Below are 26,718 nucleotides of genomic sequence, written 5' to 3' on the forward strand. Positions count from 1 at the left end.
CTCCCAGCGGAGGCGGTGCCCGATCCCCCACACCTTCCTCTCCGTCCAGGCAGCCCACCGGGATGGAACAGCGCAGGGCCCTGCTTGCTCTCTCGCCCCAACAGGGGGAAGCCGGCTCCCAGGTGCCCTGGGGCCTGCCTCACATGCCACAGGCACCCAGGAGGGGAGTCTCCGGAATCCGTGTCCTTCAGCACTGAGGCTGCGCCAGGGGGCCTCGACACGCCTGACTCCATACAACACCGGCCCCCTGATGAGCTCAGGGGGGAGCACACCACAGGGGTGCAGGAGAGCCCCCCCCAGACAGCCCCGGGGGCCTCCAGGGGGAGTCTGCTCCATGAAACCTCAAAAACCACCACAGCCTGGGCCAGGCAGCCACTGATGGAGACCCCGGCCCGCTCCGGCCCCCTCCCAGGCCCCAGCACTCCCAGGAGCAACAGTGAGGTCACGCAGCCACATCTCAATGCTGGAGGCTGGTTTTCAAGAAGGTGTGAGTATCTGGAGCCTCAGAGCCATGGACAGGCCTCAGGGTGAGAGACAGAGGAGGTGGAGGCAGAGGTGTGATGTGATACAGCTGTGTTTACTTCAACCTCCAGGGAATCCTAAGGGCCCAGAGACTCCCCTTGTGCTGTAAGATTGTGTCCCTGAAACAAGTCACCTCCAGCCTTCCAGGGGGGTGGGCTGCCTGGAGGCAGTGGCAGCCCTGGCTGGAGCACGGGCCTGGGCTCTCTAGAATGTGGGTGCCATGGGCGGGGTCTGGGGCCGAAGACAAAGCCATGGGCACCCACTGTGTGTACTGAGCAGGGGCAGGAGGCCCAAAGGGCCACCCATGCCTCCAGGAGCCTCCGCAGGAGGGAGCAGAGTCTGTAGAGGCTCACGGAGAGGCTGGAAGATCACTGGAACAGCAGCAAGCCATAGTGCTCCCCACCCAGCAAGCCGAAGTGCTCCCCACCCATCCCAGGCCCAGGCCATCCTCCAGACCCTAAGCTCTCTTCTACGACAGAAGGAGCTGTTTCTACCACTGTGACAACTACAAATAAAAACAAACCAAAGCCTATCTTAAGATATAATCTTCCAATTGCTTAAAATTAATCAGTGCAAAGTGAGGTAAAGAGCCTTGTGTCACAGGGGGCCGGGGAGTGCCGGCCTCACACGAGCCTGCGCCTCTTGGAGTCCCTCTCCACGTCCCCCTCCTGGGCATCCACTTCGCAGCCGAGTGGGGACACCAGGTTCAGCAGAGGGTCCTCAGAGGCCCGGCCGAAGAGCGCCAGCAGGAGGGCGACACCGAAGCCCGTGGCGCGCTCACCCTGGGGATGAAGGACAGGCTGGAGACCCTCTGGCAGGCTGCGCCCGGCCTCGTCGGCGAGCCCAGCTCTGCGGGAAGGGGCTCCCGGTCCAGGGTGAGGGCACACACCCCCCACTTACCCTATGGCCTCCCTCCTGCTCTCCTGTCACTCCCAGGACCCAGTGGGGGACAGGGTGGTGGGATGGCTCCGGGCATGCTGGCCCCAAACCCCAGGTCTTCTTGGGTGGGACAGGGTGAGCTGAGGGCCCTGGGCCTCCAGCCGAGGACAGGCTGGCTAGAGAGGGGCCGCCACAGCAGCCACTCTGTTTCCAGGGACGAGGAGACCAAAGGCTGGGGTGCAGCTGGCCGGAGGTCAGGCCACAGGCAGTGCGACCCCAACACAGAACCTTCTGAGAGCCCAGCCTGGAGCCAGAAAGGGGTTCTGAATGCATGTGGGAGTGGGAGCAGCCAGGGCAGCGTGTGGGGTGTGCAGGGGCGTCCCGGCAGGTGGGGGAGGAGGGCACGGGGGAGGGGCCTGGACTCACAGCGTGCACTGGAGCGGCGATGTCCAGGTGGACCCAGACCCCAGGCCAGTCAAAGCCAATGTGTGAGGCGATGAAGAGCCCAGCACAGGAGCTAGGGCTGTTGTCCCGGTCCTGGGGGGACAGAGAACACATCGTGACCTTTCCGTCCCGGGCAGTCGGGACATGGGGCGGGGGGCGCTCTGCCAAAGTGCATCCGGGGCTGCCTCCACTTGGACCCACATGGATGCCCCTGTGCCCTCTCGGCCACCGCCCTCAGCCACGGCCTCCCCCTGGTGGCTGCAAGAAGGGTCCTGGGGGTGGGGGCCCGCTGCCAGGACACTGCAGAGAGGGACCCCAAGGACCTCGCACACGGGTTGAGGGGTCTGCCTTCACCTGGGGGCCACTGGAGCCAGCAGGGCAGCCGACCCAGAGAGGGGGCACCCCTGGCCCCAGTCACCCTGGACGCGCTGGCAGGGAGACCAGCGAGAGACCCGTCCCCACTCCAGGGGCTTCCACCCTGAGCATGGATCTGGGGTGCCCCGCTGTGTCTGGGGTCTCCTGGGCTCCCCCAGGCCGGGGCTCGGCGGGCGCCCTGCGAACCTACCGCCACCGAGTTCTTCATGTCGGCCACGGCCGAGGTGAACTCGCTGAAGTGAAGCTCGGGGCAGTAGACCAAGGGATGCACCAGGTCCCCGCACCTCCGCCCGGCCTTCACGCAGGCCGCCTCCCACTCGGCGCTGTTGGTGAGCACGGCGGCGTGGTACTTGCCGGTGGCGATGCCCTGGCGGAGGGGGGGGTGTGCAGGCAGGAGGCGGGTGAGAAGCAGAGCAAGCAACCAGAGCGTGAGCGGCCCCCTGGGGACGGCGCCCCTCGGCTGCCCAGTGCTGGGACCCAGCCCCCCAGCTCTGCCCCCCAGCGCGCCGGGCACCAGGGACCCGGGGCACCCCTGCCTCCTCGGCCTCATCGGCCAGGCCGCCTGGGTTAGGACAGCTGCAGCTCCGCCCCTGGGGTCCCTGGGGTCCCAGTGGCCCACCTGAGCCCCGGTCAGTGTGGCCATGTCCAGGATGATGTCGGCGCCCAGGTCCTTGCAGGCGTAGGACACACCGTCCGCCAGCACCAGCCTGCCCTCCGCGTCGGTGTTGTTGATTTCCACGGTCCTGCGCGCAGCAGAGACCCCGGCTCAGGGACCCTGCTGCCTGGGGCACTGCGGGGGAGGCTCCTGGGAACCGGGGAGCCTCCACTCACCCCTCCCCCACTGTTCTCCCCCAGGAGCCAGGGAAAGCCACCCAGCCCCCGGCGCCTCAGTTTCTTCGTCTGCAGGATGGGAGAGCACGGCTGTGCGGGTGGCATAGACGGCGCTGGGCCAGCCCTTGCCCACAAGGCCAGACACTGAGTAAATGCAAAAGGAGAGGAGAGGCACGTCTCGGGGTCACCCTGGGGACCAGCAACCCTGGATGGGGAGGTGAGTGGACTCTCCTACTGTGAGCCCACGTCACCTGCTCCTGGGCTGCACCCGCGCCCTTCTAGGGGTGTCCTTCGGCAGCCAAGGAGCAGTCCCAGGGCTGACTCACGGGGAAGGGCAGGGAGGGCCCCCAGGAGGGCCTCGGAGAGGGCAGGGCTTCAGACCCACCAAGACCTTAAGGTTGGGAGGGGCTCATCCCACCACGGCAGGGTGGATCCTACGCCAGGCACTGGGAGGGAGCCCCCCACCTCTTCCTGAGAAGCGGCCACTGCCCCTCCCCCCGGGAGCAGGCGGCCTGCTGCCCGGGCGGGGACAGGGCATCCTCCCCACGGGATGTCCCCAGGCTGGAGTGAGCAGGGTGAAACCAGCCCCCCGGCTGGGCAGCCCTGACAGGGAGAGGGCCCCCCTGCGAGCTGTGGCAGGGCCGGTGGCGAGGGGAGCAGCCTTACTTCCCCGAGTACAGCAGGTGGATGTCGTCAGGCCTCGTAGCGTTGGGACCCACAGAGTTCTCCGCCAAGCAGAACACGGCGTGGAGGTTGTCTTTGAAACCCTGGAGGGAACAGGGGCAGAGGGAACAGAGGCTGGCCGCGCATGGGGGAGGGAGGACGGGCCCGAGTTCTCCACGCCCCTGGGCAGACGGAGGCCCGGGGGGCAGAGAGCAGACTCCCCATGGTGGGGGGCCATGCCTCCTCCAGCAGAGCCCCCGCAATGCAGCAATGAGCCAGGGGTGGGGCTGGGCTCCCCACTGCAATCCTGGCTCTACCACCCGGCCGGGCGTGAGCCGGGCTGGAAGCCCAGCCCCTGCGGCCCGTCCACAAAGCGTGGTCAGCGGTCAGTGTCCCCGCGGCACAAACCCCCGAGCTGCACACGGCCGCACCAAAGCAAGCTACACTCAAGCAGAGGCGTGGGGGCTGGGGACAGCTTGCCTCACAGAAATTTAGGCACGAGGTTAGGGGTCTGATGCCAAATACGACGTTTGTACGCTGAGAAGTGTGCAGGAGGCAGGCTGAGGCAGGTTCTGCCGTCCAGGGGTCCTGAGCCCACCCCAGGGGGTCCCACGTGCCATCTCTGCTGGTTCTCTGCTCCCAGACACCAGCACTTAACCGGGACGCGTCTCCTCTGGGCACCAGGCACGCCAGGCCCCCTCTTGCCCCTCCAGCCTTACAGACAGCTCTGCCAGACACGGCGGCATTCCCTGCCGCAGGTACCCCTAACGCCACAGGTGCAGTCCTTCGCCTGCTCCCAGGCACTGCCCCACTCGGGTTCTAGCACGGTGCTCGCTCTCACCCGAGGCAGTAGTCACAGTGCTGCCTGCCCCGCAGCGACCTGCTGCTTCCATCCCTCCTCTGCAGCGGGCAAGGGTAGGGGGCTCTCGAGAAACAGCGCTCCCTCCCCTACTTATTCATTCGATGCTTGGTTCTTACTTAGGGATGTACAGGTTCTTAGTTTAAGTTATAAGCCATCGCCACCATTATTTACTTTGTGGCTCACATCAAGGCCTACAGAATTTGGAGTTAAGAGTGGAGCCTCTAGGCCGTGGCCTTTGGGGGGTAGGGGACCCTCAGCACCCCGCTGCAGCACCCTTGGAGTCCTGAGACCATTCGAGGCCACCAGCTGATGAAGCCGTGCTAACTGCCAAGTGGCTCCCTATGAACAGGGAGTCCGAGCCCTGAGCATTCTACGTGCTGGGGCACTTCCCAGACAGCCCGTCCAGATGCCAGGACAGACCTGGCCACTCAAGAAGAGGTGCTACTTTCAGGAGAGGTGACACCCCCAGGAGAGGTGACACTCAGGTAGTGCAGCCCTGGTGACAGGCAGGCAGCTCTGGGAGCCCTGGGTGCCCAATGTGACAGTGCAGAGGTGGGGGAGAAGCACGGAGCCAGGGGTCGTAGGAGCACCTGGGCAGGGACCTGGGGGAGGAGGGTGGACAGCTCACACCAGGGAGCCCCCCTCCGTGAGGACTGCAGAGGGCGGGGCTGCACTCACCTGCTTGATGGCAGCTCTGAAGGCCCCCAGGACGGCCGCGGCACCCCCGCAGTCCCTCTTCATCCCAGGCATGGTGGTCTGGAAGGGGCACAAAGAGCGTGAGTGGATGTTGACCTGCGGGGCCCGCTGCCAGGTGCCCACAGCACACACAGAACCCAAGAAACTCCCACTGGTCAAGTGGCTGTTGCAATGGGACAGAATGGCCAAAGGCGATGGGCTCTTTTTGCTGGAGCAGAGCTTTGGGGGTTACCTGATGAACCAGAGGTGGGAGGGGATGGGGACCCGGGGCACTGTGGCCTGGCTCCTACGACACTGCCACCCTGGCCCGTCTCTGGGGCTGCCAAGTACCCCTGGGGTCTGTCTGCATCGGCCCTCTCTGCCCCTGTGCCCGGCCTCCCTCCCTGACGCCACCACCGAGGCGGCCGTTCTGTAGGACTCCACCCTGCCCTGGCCACCAGCCGCCCGGGGAGTGGGCCCGCAACCTGCCGCCACCTGGCCTCAGCGACCCCTTCGGCCTCAGCTCTCTCTGCTCCTGACGTCACTGCCTCAGACAACCCGCCGGGGTTCACGTGAATCCTTCCCCAATGTCGCTGTCGCATCCCCATCCCACCCCACCGCCCGCCCTGTCGCTGTCTAATGAGGGCCCTGAGTGGCGCAGGCTCCCTCCCGCCGCAGCGGGAACTGTGATTTTCTACAAACCGGTTGAGAGTGGTTACACATTTTTACATTTTATAGGTTCCCAGCTCTAATTGACAAGTTCATACTTTAAATTAACAACAGGTCATCGGATGCAGGATTTGGGTTTGAAATGTACGGAGTGATTTTTTTTGAACCCTTATCGGATTACACGAGCCTCAAGTTTTAATGGAAAGTATTTTTAGACATAAACCGAGCTGCTTTTACAATTAAGTCGAGTGAAAATGACCCAGCTAGCACTATTGAAAATAAGCTGCCTCTTTGACCTAATCGGCGAGAAAGCACAGAATTGTTTAAATGGAAAAACGGGGCCTCAGATCTGGAATCAAACCACTCGCAAAACGGCCCCTACAGAGTAGCTCGAGGCGGCCACTGAAATTGTGTCCGCCTGTCACCCGGCGGCCTCCCAACCAGACAGAACAAACGCCAAACTGCAAATGTAACTCAATTGACTGTGTGAGCTTTGCAGACCGCCCCCCGCCACCCCCCCCCCCCCAGGTTGCTCCTGTGTTTATGAAAGACACGATTTCCGGAGTCACTCGAAGATGTCACCTCCCGTTTCAGGGGGTTGACACCCGCCCGACGCAGCAGAGCAATGGTGGGGACGGTCCCTGGCCTCGCCTCTGCTCTCGAGGGAAATAAAGCACCGCCGGCCCCACTGGAGTCTCCTGGCTGAAGCAGGAGAATCACCAACCGTTCGAAAGCTCAAGCGCCGGACGAAGGTGTTTTCAATATTGTGTGTGACGGAGGGGAAGGTTCGCACACAGCGTCCCCTGCTGTCCCCGGGCACTGGCCGGTGCGTAGAGCGGAAGCCTCGGACTCCACAGCACCGTCATTACTTCAAACAACAACTGCCACGCGATGGGTTATTGGGACTCGGGTATCTAGCTGATGTTTCCTCAAAGAAGAGCAAAGTGAACCTCTCCCTTCAGGAGAACCGCTGGCTGTAACTGGTGCCAGTGGTAACATTTGAGCTTTCAAGCAAACAAACAAAAAAATCGCAATCTTGAAAAACTTGTATCTGCGTCCGTGACAGCTTCTTAATAGCAATTTTTAAAATGAGGTGGATGGTGGTACCAAGCGTGACTTCCAAGAATTATCCCACGTTGGGCCAAAATGCAGAGGTTCCACAGAACTCCGGGAACCACGTCTTCTGAAGGACCCGTGCGTATTACGAAATCATGTATTCAAAGCTCAACATAGACCCTCGACGCTAGGGTAACCGTACAGATTCACTGTTGGTTTCTGGCCCACACGCCACTCGCCTTTCAGAGCTACGCACTTGTCGAGTTTTGGTGTAATAGCAAAGAAGAATGTCCTTCGTGATCTGTAAAGGGCACGAAAATATTTCTCCCTTTTCCAACTACAAAGTGAGTGAGGCCAGATTTTCTTTTATTTCGACTAAGACAACATATCACAACAGACTAAACTCAGAGGCAGATACACGATCACAGCTCTCTCCTATTAAGGCGGATGTGCGAGAGAGATTGGCAAAATGTAAAACAATGCCACTCTTCTCAAGAACTTCTTTTTGTTTTGGAAAATCTAGTTAATTTTCATGAAATTGTCTTACTGACATTAAAGTGCAATGGCTTTATACGGCTGTTTTGCAATAAATTACTACATATCTTTCCCAGTCTTAATTTCTAATATGGTACATATCAATAGACATCATTCTTATGAAAAAAAAATCTCCTTGGGATCAATGCTTTCTTAAGAGAGGAAGGGGTCCTGAGATTAACACATGTGAGACCTGCATTCACATTGACTCTGGTTTGGCTTTGACATCTTTGGACATGGAGCGGCGGCTCGTCCTCCACAGCTGGATCGGGTGCCCTCCCCCCCACAGCAAAATGAGTAACTCCCAGGAGCCCCCGCTTCTCACACTGGCCCTCCAACAAGCCAGCAGCCCAAACAAGCATCGGATCCTAGGAGGAAGGAGCTTACAATTCTACCCACCAGCACTCAGGTGCCTCCAGGGCAAGAGAGAGAGGGGTGGCCTCGTGGATGAGAGAGGGCTGCCAGGACCAGGTGCAGCTAGAGGGGGCGCACTGTCTGTGGAGGGTCTGAGAACTAAATACAAATACATTTTGTAAAAAAAAAAAAAAAAATCAACTAAAAGTCAGTCGGCCGCTGTCATTGGTGGCAAAATGGTTCTCTTGAAAAATCTGCTGGAGTGAGTTCTAATCAGGTAGGAGGTTCAAACTTGGCTGTTCTAATTACATATCCTTCACCAGGTACCCAGCTGGCCCTGCAGGCACAGGCTCCTCCTGGCAGGGAATGGAATCGGAGCCACGTCCACGGTGCCTGCGATGCCACACTTCTGCCTCTAGCAGTGGACTCCCAGCAAACGCACGGGTGCGGGGAGGCCGGGACTCTCAGCTTCCCCCCGTCTACGGGAGCTACTGGACTCGGGTTTAACACATGGGTACTCCACAGACCTGTGAAGGCCGCTGGACTCAGGCTCAAAGAGCTGAAGACACGGAGGGGATCAGGATCTCTGGCGTTTCTCGGGAAATGCCAGCCTCTGCCAACTGATCCAGATGGGAAAGCCTTCTCCTGGGTGTCTGTGTCCTGACTGCTTCAGGCAATAGAAACTCTGCAAAATTAAAACTGATCGGGTTGTGGGACCAACCACGAGTGCAGACGGACGGACACATCTGGTACCTCTGTCCACGTAGTGAATGTCAAGATGCGGAAAAGATCAGTTTTGATAAAGTCAGTGACAAATCTGCAGAAGCGACAGGGCTGAAAACAGAAACTTGGAACGCTAACATCCGTTTTACCACAATGGACCAGTAGGGAGGCATAAGTTCTTTCCATCCCCAACATCACAGTAACATTATTTAAAAGTGTCCAAAAAAAAAGTGTCCACCCGGTGCTGTTTTATGTGCACTGTAATACTTATATATTCATTTACTTATTTTATTTATTTATTTATTTATTTTTAACTTTTATTTATTTATGATAGTCATACAGAGAGAGAGAGAGAGAGAGGCAGAGACACAGGCAGAAGGAGAAGCAGGCTCCATGCACCAGGAGCCTGATGTGGGATTCGATCCCGGGTCTCCAGGATCGTGCCCTGGGCCAAAGGCAGGTGCCAAACCGCGGCGCCACCCAGGGATCCCCTACTTATTTATTTTAAAGATTTTGCTTTTAAGTCATCTTTCCACCCAACATGAGGCTCAAACTCACGGCCCCAAGATCAAGTCACACACTCCACTGACCGAGCCAGTCAGGAGTCCTTGTGATAGTTATTTTAATTTTTTATTGGCATGATAATATGTATGGAATTCAACAAGGGTGAATTCACTATTGGTGTTTGCTTCTTTACACCTTTATTATCGGATCATTTCCTGATTAGTCCTGAAAAGACTAATTGCTTACGGGGGGGGAGGGACGTTAAACAAAAGAACATCCACTCTAGGCACCAAACACACTCGGCTAATGGTGCAAATGGTCGCACACAATCTCTCCCTCAAATAGCGACTGACACTGCGGTTCAGGTCAGAAAGTGCTAGAACCGCAGCGAGCCAGACCGTGCGGGCTGCGTCCGTGGGGCGGCGCCTCTCAGCTCCCACGGGCTGCCGCCAGATACCCTGAGTTTCCAGAAGGTCAGACAGCCAGTCTTCTGTGAGCATTGTTCCTGTTTTTAAAATATTGGTAAGTAATTCAGATTATAGACCAGCCCTGGGGCCAACAGGACACATCTGTGAGCACGCGGGCTGCCAGCCCTCGATGTGAGCTTGGCTTGTCCTCTCTCTTCTAGAGCTTTCTCTCTGGGAAGGCTGCCCCTCTTCTCCCAGGTCTCCAGGGACATGGATTTCACACGTCTGCTCCTCCTCGGGCCTTCCGGGTCCTGGCACCACAGAGCCCAGGCCGGGCCCGGTGCCCGGCAGTTGCTCAACCCGAGTGTGTGACATGAGCAGATGAAGACGTGTCCCTCCTCCCCTTCCTGGTGCCACCTTGGCTCCCGACGCACAGCAGGCCCGAATGTGCCGGGCATGGAGGCGGGCAGGTGCAGCCGCAGCCAGGGTCCGTGGGGGCCCAGCCTCCCGACACGACTGGACCTAGAGGCTCCATAGGAGAGACCCCTGTGGCCGCGCCTCCTGGGAACACGGGCGGGCGGCTTGCGTGTGGGCCCACGGCCCTCGGCCTTCACGGGGCAGCCTGCTCGCCAGGCTGGCTCGTGCACACCGCGCCAAGCTTTCTGTCCTTGCAAACCCCAACGGTTGTGGGGACAGTGGGCACCACCCGCAGCCTTCTCTTCAGACAGGACCACCGATTCCCTAAACCTTGCCTCGGTAGGCTTGTTTTCCAGTCTTTTAATCCTGACTGTGGCTTTTCTCTGGATCCTGTCCAAACTCTTTGTTCCCAGACCCCTGCGTGGAGTGTGGACACAAAACTGTCTCCCCGTGGGAAGCGGGATCAGCCCTGCTGACTCTCCTGAACCTGACTGCCCGGAGGCACGCCCCAATGCCAAGGTCCCAGAAAATTTGCTCGCTGTCTTCCTCTGGCGCCTCTGAGAGTAACAAGGCCACCCTGAGCCCTCCCTGCCCCTGGACCTGCCCAAGCACTGGGCCCCCAGCACCTCACCTTCCCTTTGATGCTGAGACCCCCGGTGTCATAGACGATCCCTTTGCCCACCCATGCAATGGTCTGGGTGGCTCCTTCTGGGGTGTGGCTGAGGACGGCCAGGGCGGGGGGGTGGAGGGCAGCTTTGCCAACACCATAGATGCCTACAGAAAGCACAGGGGGAGGGTCAGTTGGACTCAGGATGAACTGAGCGGAGAACCCCCAGCAGCCCCCCGGAACCAACAGCTCTCCCCCTACCCCCAAAATATCCACTGGTGTGTGAATATTTCTCCTGGAGAGTGTGCAGCCCAAGCCCGAGCTCCCTGCTCCCTCTCCTGCCCCCTGGCCAGCGTGGGATCGGGGAATGCAAATCAGTTCCAATGCTCTGGGACTGCGAACGAATTCTATGCGAAGTATCGTTAAGCAAGAAAACCCGCTGAGAAAAACAAAACAAAACAAAACTGTATCATTCCCAGAAAGAAATGAACAGGATTGCAGAATGAAATGATTTTTGGATAATGCTTCAAGGCCACTCCAGCCCACGCTCGTTTTCCCCTCCCGGAGCCCTCCATGCACTCAGAGCCGCACCCCCCTTTCCGAGCCCGCTCCCCCACTGCCTTGCCCCACTGCCTTGTTGGGTTCATGGGCCCCATCTTCTCAAGAAAGCCTCTTGTGGGCAGAGACCATGCCTCAAGGTCCCCCAGTAACCGAAATGAAGAATCACGAAAATCAGGATGAGAACCGATAACGGCCGCCCGACAGACTCCCGTACATCCTGCAAGACCCGCTGCCAACGCCATGTCCTCTGTGAAGATTTCCCTGACGCGAGTAGCCTGTCCCTCCACGTGTTCCTTACATGATCCTTGGCACAGGTCCTCTAGGAGAGTCCCCACCGATCCCCGCCTCTGCGTCTTCTGGAACACGTGGATCCCTTCTCCCCAAGTGTGGATGGAACCTTAGGTCTCACTTCCCGACATGTTAGAAGTGCTGAGCTCCTACTTCCAAGATTAGTTTGCAAACAAAGACCTTGCCTCCCTCTTGCTTGCTCACTCTTCCTCTCTTCCTCACCCAGAAACCTTGCTTCGAGCGAAGTGGCGGCTACCTGTGAGCTGCTCACGGAGAGGCCCACATGACAAGGAACGGCCAGCATGGCCCCAAGGCCTGGTGACAACACTGTGAGTGAGACTGGCTGGGACCGTATCACCAGCCCCAGTCGAGCCTTCACATGACAGCTGACCTGATCAACACATCGTTCTCCACCTGGGAGAGAACCCAGGCCCAGGACCCAGCCTGGCCATGCCCGATACCCCTCACACGGGACTGTGTGTTGCCTTCAGTCACTTCCTTCTGGAGTAAGTTCCTCTGGCGCCTCTGAGAGTAACGAGGCCACCCTGAGCCCTCCCCGCCCCTGGACCTGCCCAAGCACTGGGCCCCCAGCACCCATGGGCAGCCATGGATAAGGAATACGGTGACCACCCCAGCAGGACTGAAAGTGCCTTATCCTACTTGTCACCATACCTCCAGTGCCTGGGGGGGGCAGGGAGGATGGGCCTGGTCAACAGGAAAGGCCCTCTGAGGAGGTGGCTTCGACCCGAGACATACAGGATGAGATGGCCCCGCTGTGAAAGTATCTCAGGAAGTGACTCCAGGGAAAGGGAACTGTAATGATGAGGCCCTGATGTGAACGTGGGCTTGTGTAATCAAGGAGCAGAAAGGTCCCGCTGAGTTGGCCCAGCGAGCCAGGACAACAGCCCTTGCGGACAGGGAGTGGGCCGGAGAAGGACTTGGACACGGCAGCTTCCAGAATCTGAATCAGTGCCTCCTTTCTCCCCTAGAGATGGTCTGCTTCCCAAGGTCTGGCCTTGGGGTTGGACACAGGCTGGCTCCTTTCAAGGGAAGCCTGAGGCAACACAGCATGTGACCCACTGCCACCCTGCCACCCCCAGCACCCAGGACCAGCCCCAGGCCACGGCCCACAAGGCCTAGCCCGACCCACCTCCAAATCCTCTGGTTTTCAGCTCCTCGTCCCGGATGATAGTTGGGGTGATCCCCAGATCTTTTCCAACTTTCTTAATCTCCTGGACACATTCATGGAAAAAACAACACAAAAGACACGTGAAGATGGCTTAAATCAAGGCAAGGCTGAGGCTCTGGGCCAGGGATGAGCCGACGCCTGTGTGGCGGAGAGGAGTGGGCTCAGAAGCCAGGGCCTCATGTCTCTCAGCTTTGAGCACGATGAAATCCAGGACAGAAGGTTCACCCTCCAAACTACAATTTCCTGCAGATCATGGCTGCAGGCCTGCAGAGAGGCCTTGGGGAGGAGGCTCTGTCCCCCCTCCACCCTCAGCAGAGGCCGGGGGGCCCCTCGCAGCTGAGTGGACAGCAGGACCCTGCCCGCAGCAGCCCCGGGTGTCCCCGGTGCCCTCTGACTTCCAGGGGCTCTCCCACCGCCTCTCCCACCCTGGTCCCACCCTATGAGTCCCTGGGGCAACGAACCTCGAGGAAGGTGTCTGTGTTCATCTCATTGCAAGGAGTGTCCACGATCCGGGCAGCCAGCCGCACGCCTTCCGTGGCGTTTGTTAAGCACTGGGGGGGAAGAAACCAGAGGCATCACTGGGGACCTAGGACCAAGGAGGAAGAGCTGTCCCTCCCTGTCCATTCCCCCGGGGACCAAAGGCATCGGCAGCACATGCCACTGTGGGGAGGTTTCGGGGCTGCTGATGGGTTATTGAGGGGCAGGTCAGGGGGAAACCAGAGCCACGGTGCCTGTGACCCACCCCGCCATCTACGGAGAGTTCAACACAGCTCCGCACCTCGCCTCCAGGTTACACAAAGATCCTTCGGCCTGGCATCCCCGCCTGCTGTAAGTGGGGCCCCCCTTCCTTTCCAGGGCTCTCCTGCTGCTCACTCTGCTCATCCTGGTGGCAGGTGGTCCTCATACCTGGCCCTGAATGCATGCTGTGCGCTTCCACCTCGGGCTTCCCTTTCTCCCCTAGATGCCACGAACTCTCTCAGGGGAGGTGCTGTCCTTTGCTATGGGCTGAATGCCTGCACCGCCCCCCAACTCATATGTCGGAGCCCTAAACCCCGATGTGATGGAGGGTGGGGCCCATGGTGGGATTAGCATCCTCATAGGAAGAGGGGGGGCACAGCCGGAAGGCCACCCTGCAAACCAGGAAGGGATCCTCATCAGAGCCCACCCTGATCCCAGACGTCCAGCCTCCAGAACTGTGCAAAATAAAAGTTTGTCGGTGAAGCCACCCCATCTGCAGTGTTTTGCTGTGGCCGCCCCAGCTGACCCATGTGCCCTCCCTTCGCCTCTTGTCAAGATCCTAGCCACCCTTGGTGGCTCTTAAAGGCCATGCCTTCTGGAAGCTTCCTCCCAAAGGAGTAAACGTTCTCTTCGTCCTGTGCCCCTGGACCCGCTGGTCCCCCTTGTGGCCCTCTGGCCAGGGGGTAGCATTTTTCTCCTGTGGGAGTGTCACAGACTCTCTGCCCTTGTGCAGCTCGCACGCTGGCCCAGAGCCTGGAAGGGGACAGGGACCCGACCCTGTCCTGCACCCAGCCCTGGAGACGGACATATGTGCTCCAGCATGGGGGCCACACAGGACACCCCCCGCGGCTGTCCTCCCCGGCCCCCCGCCCCCACTTTCTGCAAAGAACCTCCGTCCTGCTTCTGCTTCGGCAAAAGCCGCTCCTGGAGGTTCTTGGCCCTCTCGCTCGTCTCCGCCCAGCTGCTGCCCACGGCGCCCCGTCCGCACCCCGATGCCTGCCCCCACCCCCAGCTTCGGACACGGGGCGCGCCGGCCGCCTCTCCCAGCGCAGGGAAGACGCAGCATCCAGAGGGCAGAGCCACGCAGGTGAGCGGAGGCGCCGACGGCGTGGGCATCGTCGCCTTCCCGGCACCCGGCGCCCTGTCCTCTGCGGCAGCCCGGCCACCTCCCAGGCCCGGCAGGATTGCTCCGAGAGCTTCTGCCCTCCCGAGGTAATTAAACCCCAAAGCCTCAAAGGCAGAGACACAGGACTTGACAGCTCGGATATGAGATGTGACCGTGTGGTCTCCGCCGCCTGCCAGCGGGCTCTCCTCTGGGAGGCCGAGGGTCTCTGTCTGTGGGCGTCGCAGAGACCGTGGCTCATCTGTGACGCAGCCCGTGGCTGTCTGGAAGTGCGTCAGTGCCCTAAGGCTCGTCTCTAAGGAGGCCCTCCGTGGGCTCAGAGCTCCCGAGGCAGCGCGGCCGGGCCAGAGCGTGGCCGGCACCTGCGGGGGAGGCTGGGGGCGGCCAGGGAGGCTCCCGGGGACCCTCTGCCACCGCGCAGCCTCAGGGCCTTGGGGAAGAGCTTGTGCCTCATCATATCCCAGGGTCGATCACTCATTCATTCATTCATTCATTCATTCCGTTCACGTTTTTATGAGCACCTACTGCATGCCAGGCTGCACACGAGACTCGGAGAATTCAAAGATGTCTAAGGTTCTCCAGTCCAGCTGAGAATCACAACACATCAGTCCATCAAACACTCCAGAGCAGGAGGGTATGAGAGACCATAGGGACCCGGGGGGAGGAGGCCCCCAGAATATGGAAAAGGCTACACAGGGTGGCCCATGTTCCGAGACAGACAGGAGAGCAGGCTGGCAGGTGGTGGGCGCCGTTAAGACCTGGCTCGGCCTCTGGCTGGCATGGGCCCGCTCAGTCACCAACACCTCTGTCTGCTGAGCCCTACGATGGGAGGAACAGCAGGTCCCATCTCCGAGGACCAAGCGACCGCCCGCGTGTACGCCAGCGAAGAGCGGCGGTGGGAGGGGAAGTGGAGGGAGGGCACCTGGAGGCAGTGAGACCAGCGGGGCCTGTGGGGGGTGCGGGTGGGGGCTCTCCCAGGCCGTGGCGGCACCCAAGCAGAATGCACTGGCTGTGGGGGACAAGGAGATCCACCGACCCACCGGCCCTCGTCACACGGTGGGCCAACGCTGGGGCCACACACTGGGTCCTTGTCCCCGGAAGCTCCTGTCCCAGTGCAGGCCACAGAAGCTAAGCAAAGATGTGTCACATCAGGTGGGATGGCACCCAGTGGGTAGAGGGCCCAACCCCGAGGGAAGCCGTGTCAGCCCATGGCCAGCTCCCCCTGGAAGGACAGAAGCCGGATGGAGGCCAGGCAGGCCTGGAGCAGGAGGGGCTTGGAGAGGGAAGCTAAGGAGGATGGAGCCTGGAGAGGCCCCGGGCCCCGGGGTCTGCAGGGTCATGGCCCAGAACTCAAAAGGAATTCCCTGCAGCTAGAGGGCAGGGGTGGTCGTCGGCGCCCGTAGTTGGGATGGAGCCCCAAGGCCCTCCAAGAACCCAGAGAAGAGGAAGTGAGCCGGGAATGCCAGACTGCTCGGGAAAGGCGGCAGGCTGGAGGGGGCATGGGAAGGAGGCACGACTCCCAGGGGGCGTGCGGGGGGCAGGCCCTGCAAGGAGGGATGACAAATGTTCACGTCCAGCAGACAGGGCCCTTAAAACAATGTCAGGAAGTGGGGTGGAAACTCGATTTTGGTGGGCTAAGGGGGGAAAGGGGAGGTAAGACAGGCAAAGCAATTAGACCATGTTTTTTCAGAGTTTGGAGATCAGTGGAAGAAAAGAAAAGGAGCTGTTGCAAGAAGGTAGACACGGAAGCGTGTCCTCTCCTGCTAGAGCAAAGAATCCAGGCGGAGGAGGCGGCGGGTGAGGGGTGCCGCGGGACAGCAGCGCGGGGTGGGGTGGGAAGGGCAGCCGGTCGGGCCGGGAGGGTGGGGCCCCGGCCGCGGGGTCTGGGAGAGTCGCCACCAGGAAGGCACCCGATGTTGGGCCCACACCGGGACTTCTAACCCGGAATCCCTCCCCGCCCTGCTGGCCTCAAAAGGAAGATCCAGTGAAGTAACACATGTCAAAGTGCGCCGCAGAGGGAACCGTGGTCCCCGCGCCGGCAGGATGCTCCGATAAGCAGCAGCGTGCTTGGCGCGGGGCAGGTGCTCGGGAGCTCCTTGGTCTAAGGCCCTGCGGTCCTGCCCAGGGCCCGGCCCGGGTCTGGAAAGGCCTCCGGGGCCTCCTCGGGGATGCCACAGCACCGCCAGCCCGTCCTCCCTGGGAGGGCACAGCCCGGGCTCCCCGGCTCCCCTTCCAGCCGCCCCAGCTGGCGCGGGGACGCGGCGTGAGCTTGCAGACACCCACTTGCAGAGTGGACACCTCCACCGGCCCGTTGTCTTGTCCCACCAGGAAAAACTCTACCGTCACCGTCTTCTTCTCCGAGCGGCGCGAAGCCCCGGAGCGGTGGGTGAAGAGCGGGAAGGCCCGGGCCAGGGCGCAGGCGGAGGCGAAGGCGTCCGAGCGCTCACACACCATCTGCGGCACAGAGAGGCGGCCGTGACCGGGGGAGTGGGGAGGCCTGGGGAGCCTGGGAGCCCCCCCCCCGCTGCCGCCCTGCGAAGTGGCCTCAGTGGGGACAGTCCGGGCGGGGCAGGGGCAGCAGAGCCGCTGCGCGGGGCCTTCCCGGGGCCGCCGTCTCCCCGCGGGAGAAGGCAAACGTGGGCCCGGGCCGTGGACTGCCCCCAAGACGGGAAGTACCACGTGGAGGGGCGTGGGCGCGGGAAGTCCGGGTCTGGGTCTCAGGTCTGCCGCCAAAGCTGATCTGGGGTAAATGGCCTGGTGTCTCTGACCTCAGCGTCCCCGTCTGTAAGCAGGGGTGCCGCGTCCTGGGTTGGGGCCGCACGGCCTCCCCGGAGGGCCCGAGAGCCCGGGTGCCCGGCCCCGCGGGGGGCTGAGCTCCGGAGCGGCGGGCTGGGGGGCTCCCCAGCGGCGGCAGGGCGGCCCCGGGCACTCACCAGAATGCACCGATGGGTCCCGGGGGGCAGGCAGGTCCGCACGAGCCGGGTGACGAAGTGGGCAGCCGAGGGGCTGTTGTGCCGGCTGACCCTGGAGGGCAGGGCGGCCACGGTGGCGTAGTTCAGGTAGAGGGGACAGCTGTCCGTGGGGTTGGGGTTGAGCGTGCTTAGGGCGGCCTGCCAGAGCTGCAGGGGGCAGACAAGACACGGGCCCTTCACCGGGCGCATGCGGGGCGCCGGGCCCTGCACGAGGCCGCTCACTGGGCACCTCCCCGCCCGCGTGGGCCGAGGCCCTGGGCATGGGGCGGCCGGGCGGCGGCCTCAAACGCTGCTGCGGTCCCGGCCCGCCGGCCGGCCAGGGGCCAGGTGCCCCGGGGCGGCTTCCGGAGCTCGGCGGCTCCCCGCGGGGCGGCGGGGCCCTCGAGGGCAGGGGGCGGGGGCCTGGGCGCCGCGCGGCCCGCTCACCTCCTCGGTGACCCGGGGCTGCAGCTTCCCGCGGACGTGGCTCCAGGGCACGCGGTGCAGGTGATGCAACTGCCCGAGCAGCAGCAGCGGGCGGCTCTGCGGGTCGGCGTCCCCCGCGCTCGCCTGGAACTGCAGCCCCACGTTCGCCATCTTCGCCGGCCCGCGCCCCCCCCCGCCCGCCCGCCGCCCGCCGCCGCCGCCCCGCTCCGCTCGGGCTCCGCTCCGGCCCGGCCCCGGCGCCGCCCCGGCCCTGCCCGGCCGCCCCGGCCCCGCCTCCCCCGCCGCTCCGGGCCGCTCGCGAGACGTGCAGGGCCCGCCGGGCGCGAGGGGCGCGAGGGGCGCGAGGGGGCGCGAGGGGGCGCGAGGGGGCGCCGGGCCGGCGGGGCGGAGCGGCCGCCCCGACCCCCGGCGCCACCGGACCCGGAGCGCCGGGCGGCCCCGACCGCGGCCCGACCGCGGCCCGGCCCCGCCCGCCACGGCAGGCCCCAGGCGCGCAGGCCCGGCCAGGCCCCGGCTGGCTGCAGGCCCCGGCTGGCTGCAGGCCCCGGCAGGCCGCAGGCCCCGCAGATCCCGGCTGGGTCCCGCCGGCCCCGGGAGCAAACAGAGCTCTCCAGGCCGCCTTTCCGGGAAGCGGCCCGGTGGCCCTGACCTCCGGCAGGTCGTCAGCAGACCCAGGCCCAACCCGAAGTCCGCCCCGGCAGCTCCCGCCGGGCACCCTGCAGGCCCAGCTTCGCCCGGTGGACCTGGGTGGCCCCCTGCGCTGGCAGGGCCGGGCCTTACCACACCGGCACCGCCTCCCGGGTTTGGATCGGCTCCGTGATGCCTTGGACCCGTGCCAGCCCCTGCCTTAGGCCCCTGGGCCTGGCTGGCCCGGCGGTGCGGGCAGGTCCCCTCTCCTCATTTAATGGGCTCCTTGACATTGATCGGCCCCCCACTATTTTGCAGGCACCGTCCTGGACGTGAGTCGGGGGTCAGGAGGTGGGTTTCCACCCAGGTTACTGCTTCTGGGACGGCCGACGAGAAGCTCGGGCATCGGCCCGGCTGGTGGAGGGCCCTGCTCCCGCCCACCCCTCCGCCAAGCTGCCCCCTGGAGCACCCCCCCCCCCCGCCCTGCCTGGGGAGGGAGGAGGAGACAAGAGCCAGAGGAGGGGGCAGCACTGGAGCCACTCTCACCGAGGGAAGGCTCGTCAAGGAGGGTACCCGGAGGGAGGGTGTCGGGGGCGTGTGGTGGGTGGCAGTGGGGCCCTGGGTAAGGGGCGAGGGGGCACCTGCTGGGCGGCGGGTGTGCCGCTGGTGAGGGTCCCGGCTCCCGCTGTAACTCAGATGCATGGTTCAGGGAGTGACGGCCTAGCTGAGGAAGCTCCACCGGGACTGGTTTAAAAATAAAGATCCTGCCCACATCCTGACTGCTCAAGGGCCTGCTGGTACCCCTCTCCGTTATCTCCACGTGCCACTCTTCTCCTTTTGAGTTTCTTTTTCATTATCAACCTTAAAAAAAAAATAGCAAAGCCAACTCCCGAGCATGGCCTCCAAGGCTTTCGGCCCCTACTTCCTGGCACGTCTCCCCCACTCCCTGACTCGCAACCCACCCTTGAGCCACAGAGTCATCTGCCCCGGCAGCTGCCCTGTGTGTCCCCCTCGGTTCTGAGCCAGGGTCCCTGGTGCCCGGTAGATGGTGGAAAACATCCCCGGAGACCGGAGAGCCTCCGCATTCTGAAGGCAGGGCTCGTGTCTCCTTTCTTCTCCAGGGCCTAGCACAGGGCAGGTGCCAAAAACGCAGTTGTTGAATGAGTGAAAGGAATTCCTTCGAAACCCACTGCTTTTCCAACAGGAAAGTCGACGCTAATTGGATCTTATTTTCCTCAAAAGATTTTTACAGCAGCTGAATGTTTTCACACATTTGTAAAGGGTATGAAGAGCATGCACGAAGATCTATCACTCTTTCTTCTGTTTGCAAATACGCTGCAGACAGGCACAGAGCACTGCGGCGGAGGGGCCAGGCCGCGGGGGATCTTCTCGGAGGGTGAGCTCAGCCCCGATGGGTAAACCAGAACCCCCCTCAGACAAACGGGGCGGGGGAAGGCATATGGGGAAGGGGGAAAAGCCTGGAAAGACAGCGGAGACCCACAGTGCCCACGCGGCTCTGAATCCCGTGGGTAGGAATGCGGGGTTAAGCCTAATTTTGGATGCAATACACTGAATGTTTCAAACAGAAAATGGAGTTGCTTTTACTTGCTTTATGAATTTCTGAATGCAAAACAGATTTATTTTTGTTTTGATAGCTCTGGATACCCTGTGCATGGCTTCGGGACACCGGCCCCGCGGTTCTCTTCCCAGAGAACAGAGAAGGAGTGGGCTGTGGTTGCAAACCGGGGATTCACTCCACAGACTCGTGCACGCTAGGGAAGGATCCAAGACGTGTCTTGGCAAGCCAGGTCTGGCAGTGTGGCGTACAGGGAGTTGGAGGGGGAGAGAAACTGTTGGTGGAGAGATCATTCTGGAGATTTTCCTTTTATAATTCTTCCATATGTAAGAATAACCCCAGCGACCCCACGGAAGGATGAACGAGATGACTCAGTTCAACCAGCATTTCTCGAACACTTACGATACACAAAGCAAAGGAAAATGTGAGATGCTTGTTAGAAGCAGATAATCCTGATTTTGGGTCTAAGCACCACCCTCCCTCCCCACCCCCCTGCCGGGTTGAAGAAATCCAAACTAAACAGAAAGCTAGGGAATTATTTCACTTCAAATGCCTGCCAATTTCCTCAAGATGTAGCTTGTGACAGATACAAATATATTCCAGGAAAGCACTTTCCCCTTTGCACTGCAGACTTTCCAGACTTCAACATAAATAAGACAGGCAGCACTTTGTTTAGATAAATTTTTATGAAGGTATTAATCCGCGGCTTGGTATATATTTCACTGTCAATGAAAAATCCACCTCCATTTAATTTTCTTTAAAAAGTGAAAATTCAAAACAACTCACCAGATCTTTAACGCAACCCAAGAAGTAACTCATGTTTTTGATGAGGTGCGACTCGTTCCGAATTCAACCGGGCGTTGAGACTTAGCAGTTGAGGAAACAAGGCTTCAACTGCACGGAATCAGAATGAAGTCCCCAGGACTTATCAGGAAGCTTTTGGTACAGTTCACGTTCTAGAACACATTTCTGAGATCCTATCATGTAAGATGGCCCTGGGTGTACGAAGTGCGCGTTTATGTATTAATTTCGCGCCGGGAGAAAAATCTCCTCTAATGCCTGCTCGGGCTGATTGCCTCGAGATTCTCAGATTCCATTATTCTGATGTGAGAGACACTCATCCCCTTGGAGCACTTGCTGCTGCCTTCTGGTATTTTCACTCATTCCTTTATTCAATATATTTTTGTTGAATATCAGTTCCCAAGGGCTCTAGGCCAGGTCAGGCTGTGGGGATCCACTGGTGCGTGCACAGCCAGGGGAGCAAGTATAGCAGTAAAACCCAGCAGTCCAGTCCCGGGGAGAAGAGTGAGCTTGGATGAGCGATCCAAGGACGAGTCCAGGTGTCCCAGGCAGTCCGATCCCCAACAAGGGAGTTGTCCACGCAAGGGCTCACAATACTAAAGGGCCTGGTCCCCTTGGACCCATCACAAGCTCGTGTGCGCACACGTAAAGTGCTCATGAGAAGTGCGCTGAGCCACGGAGTTTGAATTTGACCTCGTGGGTGACAAAGCCAGGGGAAGTGCCTCCGTCAAGACTAACATGGACTCGGCAGCCCCGGTGGCTCAGCGGTGTAGCGCTGCCTTCAGCCCAGGGCGTGATCCTGGGGTCCTGGGATCGAGTCCCGCATCGGGCTCCCTGCAGGGAGTCCTCTTCTCCCTCTGCCTGTGTCTCTGCCTCTCTCTCTCTCTGTCTGTCTCTCATGAATAAATAAATAAATTCTTTAAAAAAAAAAAAAAAGACTAACATGGACCCCAGGTAAGGTTCATTCCTGGTGGATGGCGAGCCGCTGCTGCACATGCCAGAGGGACCAGAGGCAGGCTCAGCTCCATGACCTCCCTCCTTGGAGCAGCTGGCCTAGGGTTGAGGATGGAACACCTGCACGACTTCCTTCTGGGATGTGGCCTGGGGTGTGGACGTCTGCGCCTTCCCTCACCACCACGCTGCACGTCAGCGAGTGCCTGCCTTGCCTGCCTCAGTTACACTCTGTAAATTGTCAGGTGTGCCACCCAGAAGATTCGTGCTAAACGTTCCCTGAAGGGTTGAAAAGGAACCTAACTGCCGTGAAAATCACATTTCTCTAGAAACTTTTTTCAGCAATGCATTAACTTATGGAAGCGTTGAGGGCGCCTGGGTGGCTCAATGGGTCAAGCGTCTGCCTTTGGCTCAGGTCGTGATCCTGGAGTTCCGGGATGGAATCCCAGATCGGGCTCCCCGCTCAGTGGGGAGTCTGCTTCTTCTTCTAGCCCTCACCCCACTCATGCACACTCTCTCTAATAAATTAAATCTTTTTTAAAAAAGTATGGAAATGTTGAAAAATCACCACAATGAATACTTGTATACCCTTTACCTAGATCAGATGTGTGTGTGTGTGTGTGTGTGTGTGTGTGTACATGTATTATTTTCTGCACTATTTAAAGTTAGTTACCTACACTTAAGCTTAAATACCTCAGTGTGAGACTCTCTTTTAGGAACAAAGACACTAGCCCACATAATCACAATATCCTGATCAGACCCATGGAGAATTAGCATCGAAACAATGCTATTATAGAATACACAGTCCACAGTGAAATTTGTTTAATTGTCCCCAAAACGTCCTTCACTGCCTTTTCAAAATCCAGAACCTAAATCAGGACCAGGCGTTCCGCCTGGTTGTCAATTCTCTCGGTCTCCCTGAATCCAGAACAATCCCTGCCTTTGTCCTTCCTGACATTGACATGTGGTGGAGAAGGTCCCACAGTCTGGATTTGCTGGATCATTTCCTTATGATTCAGTTCGGGTGCAACACCTCGTGGCTGCCCCTGGACCTCGTCGGGAGCCTCACGACCCACGTCTCCCGTCACCCGCCAAGGTGGGCTGTTGGCTCACGGGGGCCGGCCAGATCCCTGCCCGTAAAGGCCCGTTTCCCTCTGCGTTATTCAGAGCATTCAGCTCGGCGTCCTCTTCAAAATGCAAGGAGACTCTGAGGCCGTGCAGAGTGTCGTCTCGTGACCTCTCCCCCAGAAGCTTCCATCTGATCTCTGCCTGTTGATCTCTGCCTGAATCAAGGTCTGGTTGCAACAGGGGGATTTTCTAGCTGGATCCTCCCTTCCGTGCTCCCCACCTGGAAGTCTCGAGTGGAGACCTCCCTCCTTCCCCTCATCCCCAGGCCCAGCTCCCATCATCTGGGGGCCAGTGCAAAAAAAGAAATCGCAGGGCCTCTTTTTCAAGAGAGAAACTTCAAGATGGTGGCAACGGGGGATTAACCCGAAACCGGGCCTGTGTCACGGGGCGGTGGCTGCGGGCTCCGGGGCCGGCCTTGCCCAGGTTCTGTCCCTATGTCTGGATCTTTCACGGTCACTGGCCCATCAGGCCAGCCAGGGCCCCATCAGGCGGGCACTCGCGTCTTTTTTCACTTGTTCCTATCAGTCTCCGAGGACTCCTGTCCTCCTTGGAACAGGAAGATGATCCCAGGCTCACACTGCTCCTTCCTCGCCCCAAATCGAGTCGGCTGGGCCTCCCTGGAGCCCTGTCTCCTGGCGATCGCGGGGGATGGCGGTTTGGATTTCCATCTGGAAATCCAGTTGGGTGTGTGGAGCGTGCTCACTGCTCCTTTGCTTGGCTTCTGATCCTTTTAGGGGAATCTGATTCCTCGGATTTGAAGCCCGGGTTGGTTACAGGCTCTTCCTCCTGTGCCCTCCCCCGCCTCAGTGCTTCCCTCCCCCCAGTGAGAACCGGAGCTCCCAGCACCGTCCACGGACACTCGGGTGGTCTTTCCCACGGCACTCCCCACAACAAACCCACTACCTTGAGGTCGGGGGTGTTCTGGGACTGATCCCACTGGCATAGTCAACATTTACTCGGCTCTTGTGTGGTCTGTCCGTCTGACAGCTATCTAGATTCCTAGGTTTCTGTCTGTACTGAACCGGAGGGTTTGATGTTTTCTTTCTTCTTTCTTTCTTTCTTTCTTTCTTTCTTTCTTTCTTTCTTTCTTCTTTCTTTCTTTCTTTCTTTCTTTCTTTTTTTTTACATTTTCTTTTCTGAATTTGTACGTTTATGTAGCTCAAAAGTGGAAACTGCAGGAAGGGAAAGCTCACAGAAGTCCCCCATCCCTTGCACTCCTTTCCCACTCATCCCCCTAGAGGTAACCATTTTTATCAGGTTTTGGTTTATCTTTCCTGGTTCTTTTTGGAAAGAAAAAAAAACCCGCTTATGCGCATTCACGGATCTATACAAAAGACAGCACGTTGCATGTAATCTTTTGCACTTTGCTTGAAAATCACATTCTGTGATTTCATCTAAAGCGCTTTTTACCTTCTGATATCAGCGCGATGAGAGAATGGTGTTAATAAAAATGTACTGGAGGAACCACTTATTAACAACAAAAAGCGTTCCTTCCCACATCAGTTTTTAGGACTTTACGATAAAATGAGGGGCTGAGCTAGTTGCTCTGGGCAGTCCCCCGCTGTTCCCTCGGTCTAAATTATCCTCCCAGGAAGGCCACCGTGTCGGACAGTAATAACCCTCCTGTCTCGGGGACCAAATTCTTATTTACTTCTGAACAGCAGCAAAATTATTTTTGTAGCTGCAGAAGTTTTCAAGGGCATGTGGGAGACCTGGGGCCTTGGGATGGGGGGGCGGGTGCAGGCAGGGAGAGAGGTCATTAACCCACCAAAGGTGGCTCTGCGTTCCTTGAGGCGACTCAGCATATGGAAATGCAGGTGTGTGGAAAGGCAGCAGGAGGGGGGCAAATGTTTATTTTGATCGAGAGAAGTCTTTTCTTTAGGAAAACCTTCACCTACAGGATCCTTTTAAGCTGTCTGTTTCTCTAGTGCGTCAAAAAAGAAGAGTCAATCTTCAAAAAACCCGAAGCACATTTTTTTTTTTCCTCCAGAAACACCCTCGTGGAAAGCAACCCGTCTGTCTGCATCACGTCAGTGCGGATCTTTTACACAGCAAAAACAAACAAACAAACAAAAAAACAGTCACAAATCTGTTGCCGAGGCTCGGGGCAGCTGAGCAGCATGAGCAAAGGGTGGGGGGCAGAAAAGCTAAGCAGGAATTGTTAGTTTTTCTTAAGGGCCCCAAGAAGGAAATTCAACATATACATATAATATATGTATACATATTTATCTATGTATCTATTTATATTTTTTTTCCTCACTAATTCTAGAAGGTTCCATCTCTCAGGCTGGTTCATAGTTATGGATGGAAAGCACTGGATTGGAGCAACCGTACCTATGCTACAATGCAGGTTAAAATGCTAGATTGGAAATAAGATCTCTTATCCCTGGCTCAGTGATTTACAAAACTGGACTGAACTTATAACCCAAACAGAATAAAAAGCATTCCAACCGGGTTCCTGGTTCTCCTGACATCTTCCTAAATCCAAATACTTAAACGTCACCTATGAGAACCCCAAAAAGACATTTTGAAGTCCTTTTCGGAACACGTGGGGAACACGCGGCCAATACACAGTGTAAAGGACGATTTTTAAAACATGATTTCTTTGCCACCTTATAAACTCACGTGAAACCGAGTGCTTCCACGTGTACCACCCCCCAAGGGTATACACACACGAATAACTCTCTTTTTCCTCTTTAGGTGAGGTTACGTGCCTAGCGGGGACCAGGGCTTCCCAGGGTGGGCTCTGGGAACCGGAGGGGAGGAAGCGCCGGGGCTGGGGGCGGCCTGGGGGCTGCCCGGGCCCGGGGTCACGGTCGGCTGGCGTGCGGGCACCGCGGCTGGGGACTTCAGAGGGGCATTTTTGTGCAACACGCACGACGTCTGCCTCCGCGAGGCACGATGGAAGTGCTCGAGTTCTGTGTAAATTTAATTATTAGCATGAACTGAAGGTACTGTCATTGTTTAACTCAGCCGACCTTTTAAATGGATAACCAACCTTGAGGCTTAATTGGATTTAAAAAAAAATCAATTTCTAGCCATTGCATAGTGTGGAAATGAAGTGCTACATGCTCAGGCAATTGTACAATCAGTTTGCGCTCCAGCCTATTTTTTATTATTTACAACTTTAAAATGACATCCTCTGTCTTGGGAAGCGTTCCGTGTACACATATGCCTTCCGCAAGGGCTCACCCAGATCCATGCACACGCGCCGCGTCATGTCACCCAAGAGTCACAAGAGTTCAGTGGCGGGATTAGTCAGCAGCAATCTCTTCACACCAATTACACGAAAAACTGAACTAAGGATAATGACAACCACTGTTTGCAAATCTCTCCCAGCCTCAGTCTGGTCTCGTCTTTGTAATAAGGAAAAAGATCCTTGAGGAGCCTTTACCACATCCCATCTTGACCACTAAATCTTTCTGGAAGAAGGTCATTTAATTTTATGGAAAGAAATGAACAATTAAAATGGCATAAGCAGCAATAGTGCTGGTCTGGAAATTAGAAAGTTGAAGATTCTGGTTCCTACCCTGAGTTATACGGGTCGTGTGACCTCGGTGGGCCCACGGGAGGGTCTCAGTTTCCCAGCTTGGGGAAGCGGGGGTTGGGGTGGGGGTGGGGGAGCGGGGTTAGATGGTCCCGCTGCCCAAGCAGCAAGGGGAAGGGAGATCGGTCATGGGGTCCTGAGTTGGAACACCAAGTTAAAAAAAACAAACGTGATTCCCTCAGCACTTCCTCCGAGACACCAAATGATGCAAACCAGAGCCCCTTTTGCCTCCATTACATCTATAAAATGAGAGAAATAGTGATTACTAA

General features: G+C 58.6%; 1 protein-coding gene across 2 annotated transcripts; it reads right to left on the bottom strand.

The window, feature by feature from the left end:
• Positions 1-558: 558 nt before the first annotated feature.
• NPEPL1 (aminopeptidase like 1) lies at positions 559-17,999 on the bottom strand. 2 transcript variants are annotated; one of them, XM_055307029.1, is made up of 12 exons: positions 17,820-17,999; positions 17,355-17,540; positions 16,762-16,875; positions 13,022-13,111; positions 12,522-12,603; positions 10,547-10,689; positions 5,255-5,332; positions 3,718-3,818; positions 2,840-2,963; positions 2,411-2,587; positions 1,828-1,938; positions 559-1,304 (listed from the first exon to the last, which is right to left on the bottom strand). In XM_055307029.1, exons 1-12 carry the CDS (start codon positions 17,967-17,969, stop codon positions 1,146-1,148), a joined length of 1,515 nt encoding a protein of 504 aa, XP_055163004.1. In that variant the 5' UTR covers positions 17,970-17,999; the 3' UTR covers positions 559-1,145. The 2 variants fall into 2 exon arrangements, with proteins under 2 accessions (XP_055163004.1, XP_055162996.1); XM_055307021.1 differs by having other exon boundaries at positions 16,705-16,875.
• Positions 18,000-26,718: the final 8,719 nt, after the last annotated feature.

The sequence above is a fragment of the Nyctereutes procyonoides genome, unplaced genomic scaffold (genome assembly GCF_905146905.1).
Source record: "Nyctereutes procyonoides isolate TBG_1078 unplaced genomic scaffold, NYPRO_anot_genome, whole genome shotgun sequence".
In the NCBI taxonomy this organism is placed as follows: domain Eukaryota; kingdom Metazoa; phylum Chordata; class Mammalia; order Carnivora; family Canidae; genus Nyctereutes; species Nyctereutes procyonoides.

What these genes read in the sequence shown, in the direction of transcription:
- NPEPL1 (XM_055307021.1), bottom strand. Translation starts at nt 17,969, where the DNA reads ATGGCGAACGTGGGGCTGCAGTTCCAGGCGAGCGCGGGGGACGCCGAC. An exon ending in AGCCCCGGGTCACCGAGGAG is followed by an intron (nt 17,541 to 17,819) that starts GTGAGCGGGCCG and finishes TGCCCCCTGCAG; the next exon opens with CTCTGGCAGGCCGCCCTAAG. An exon ending in ACATGAAGAACTCGGTGGCG is followed by an intron (nt 1,939 to 2,410) that starts GTAGGTTCGCAG and finishes CTGTCCCCCCAG; the next exon opens with GACCGGGACAACAGCCCTAG.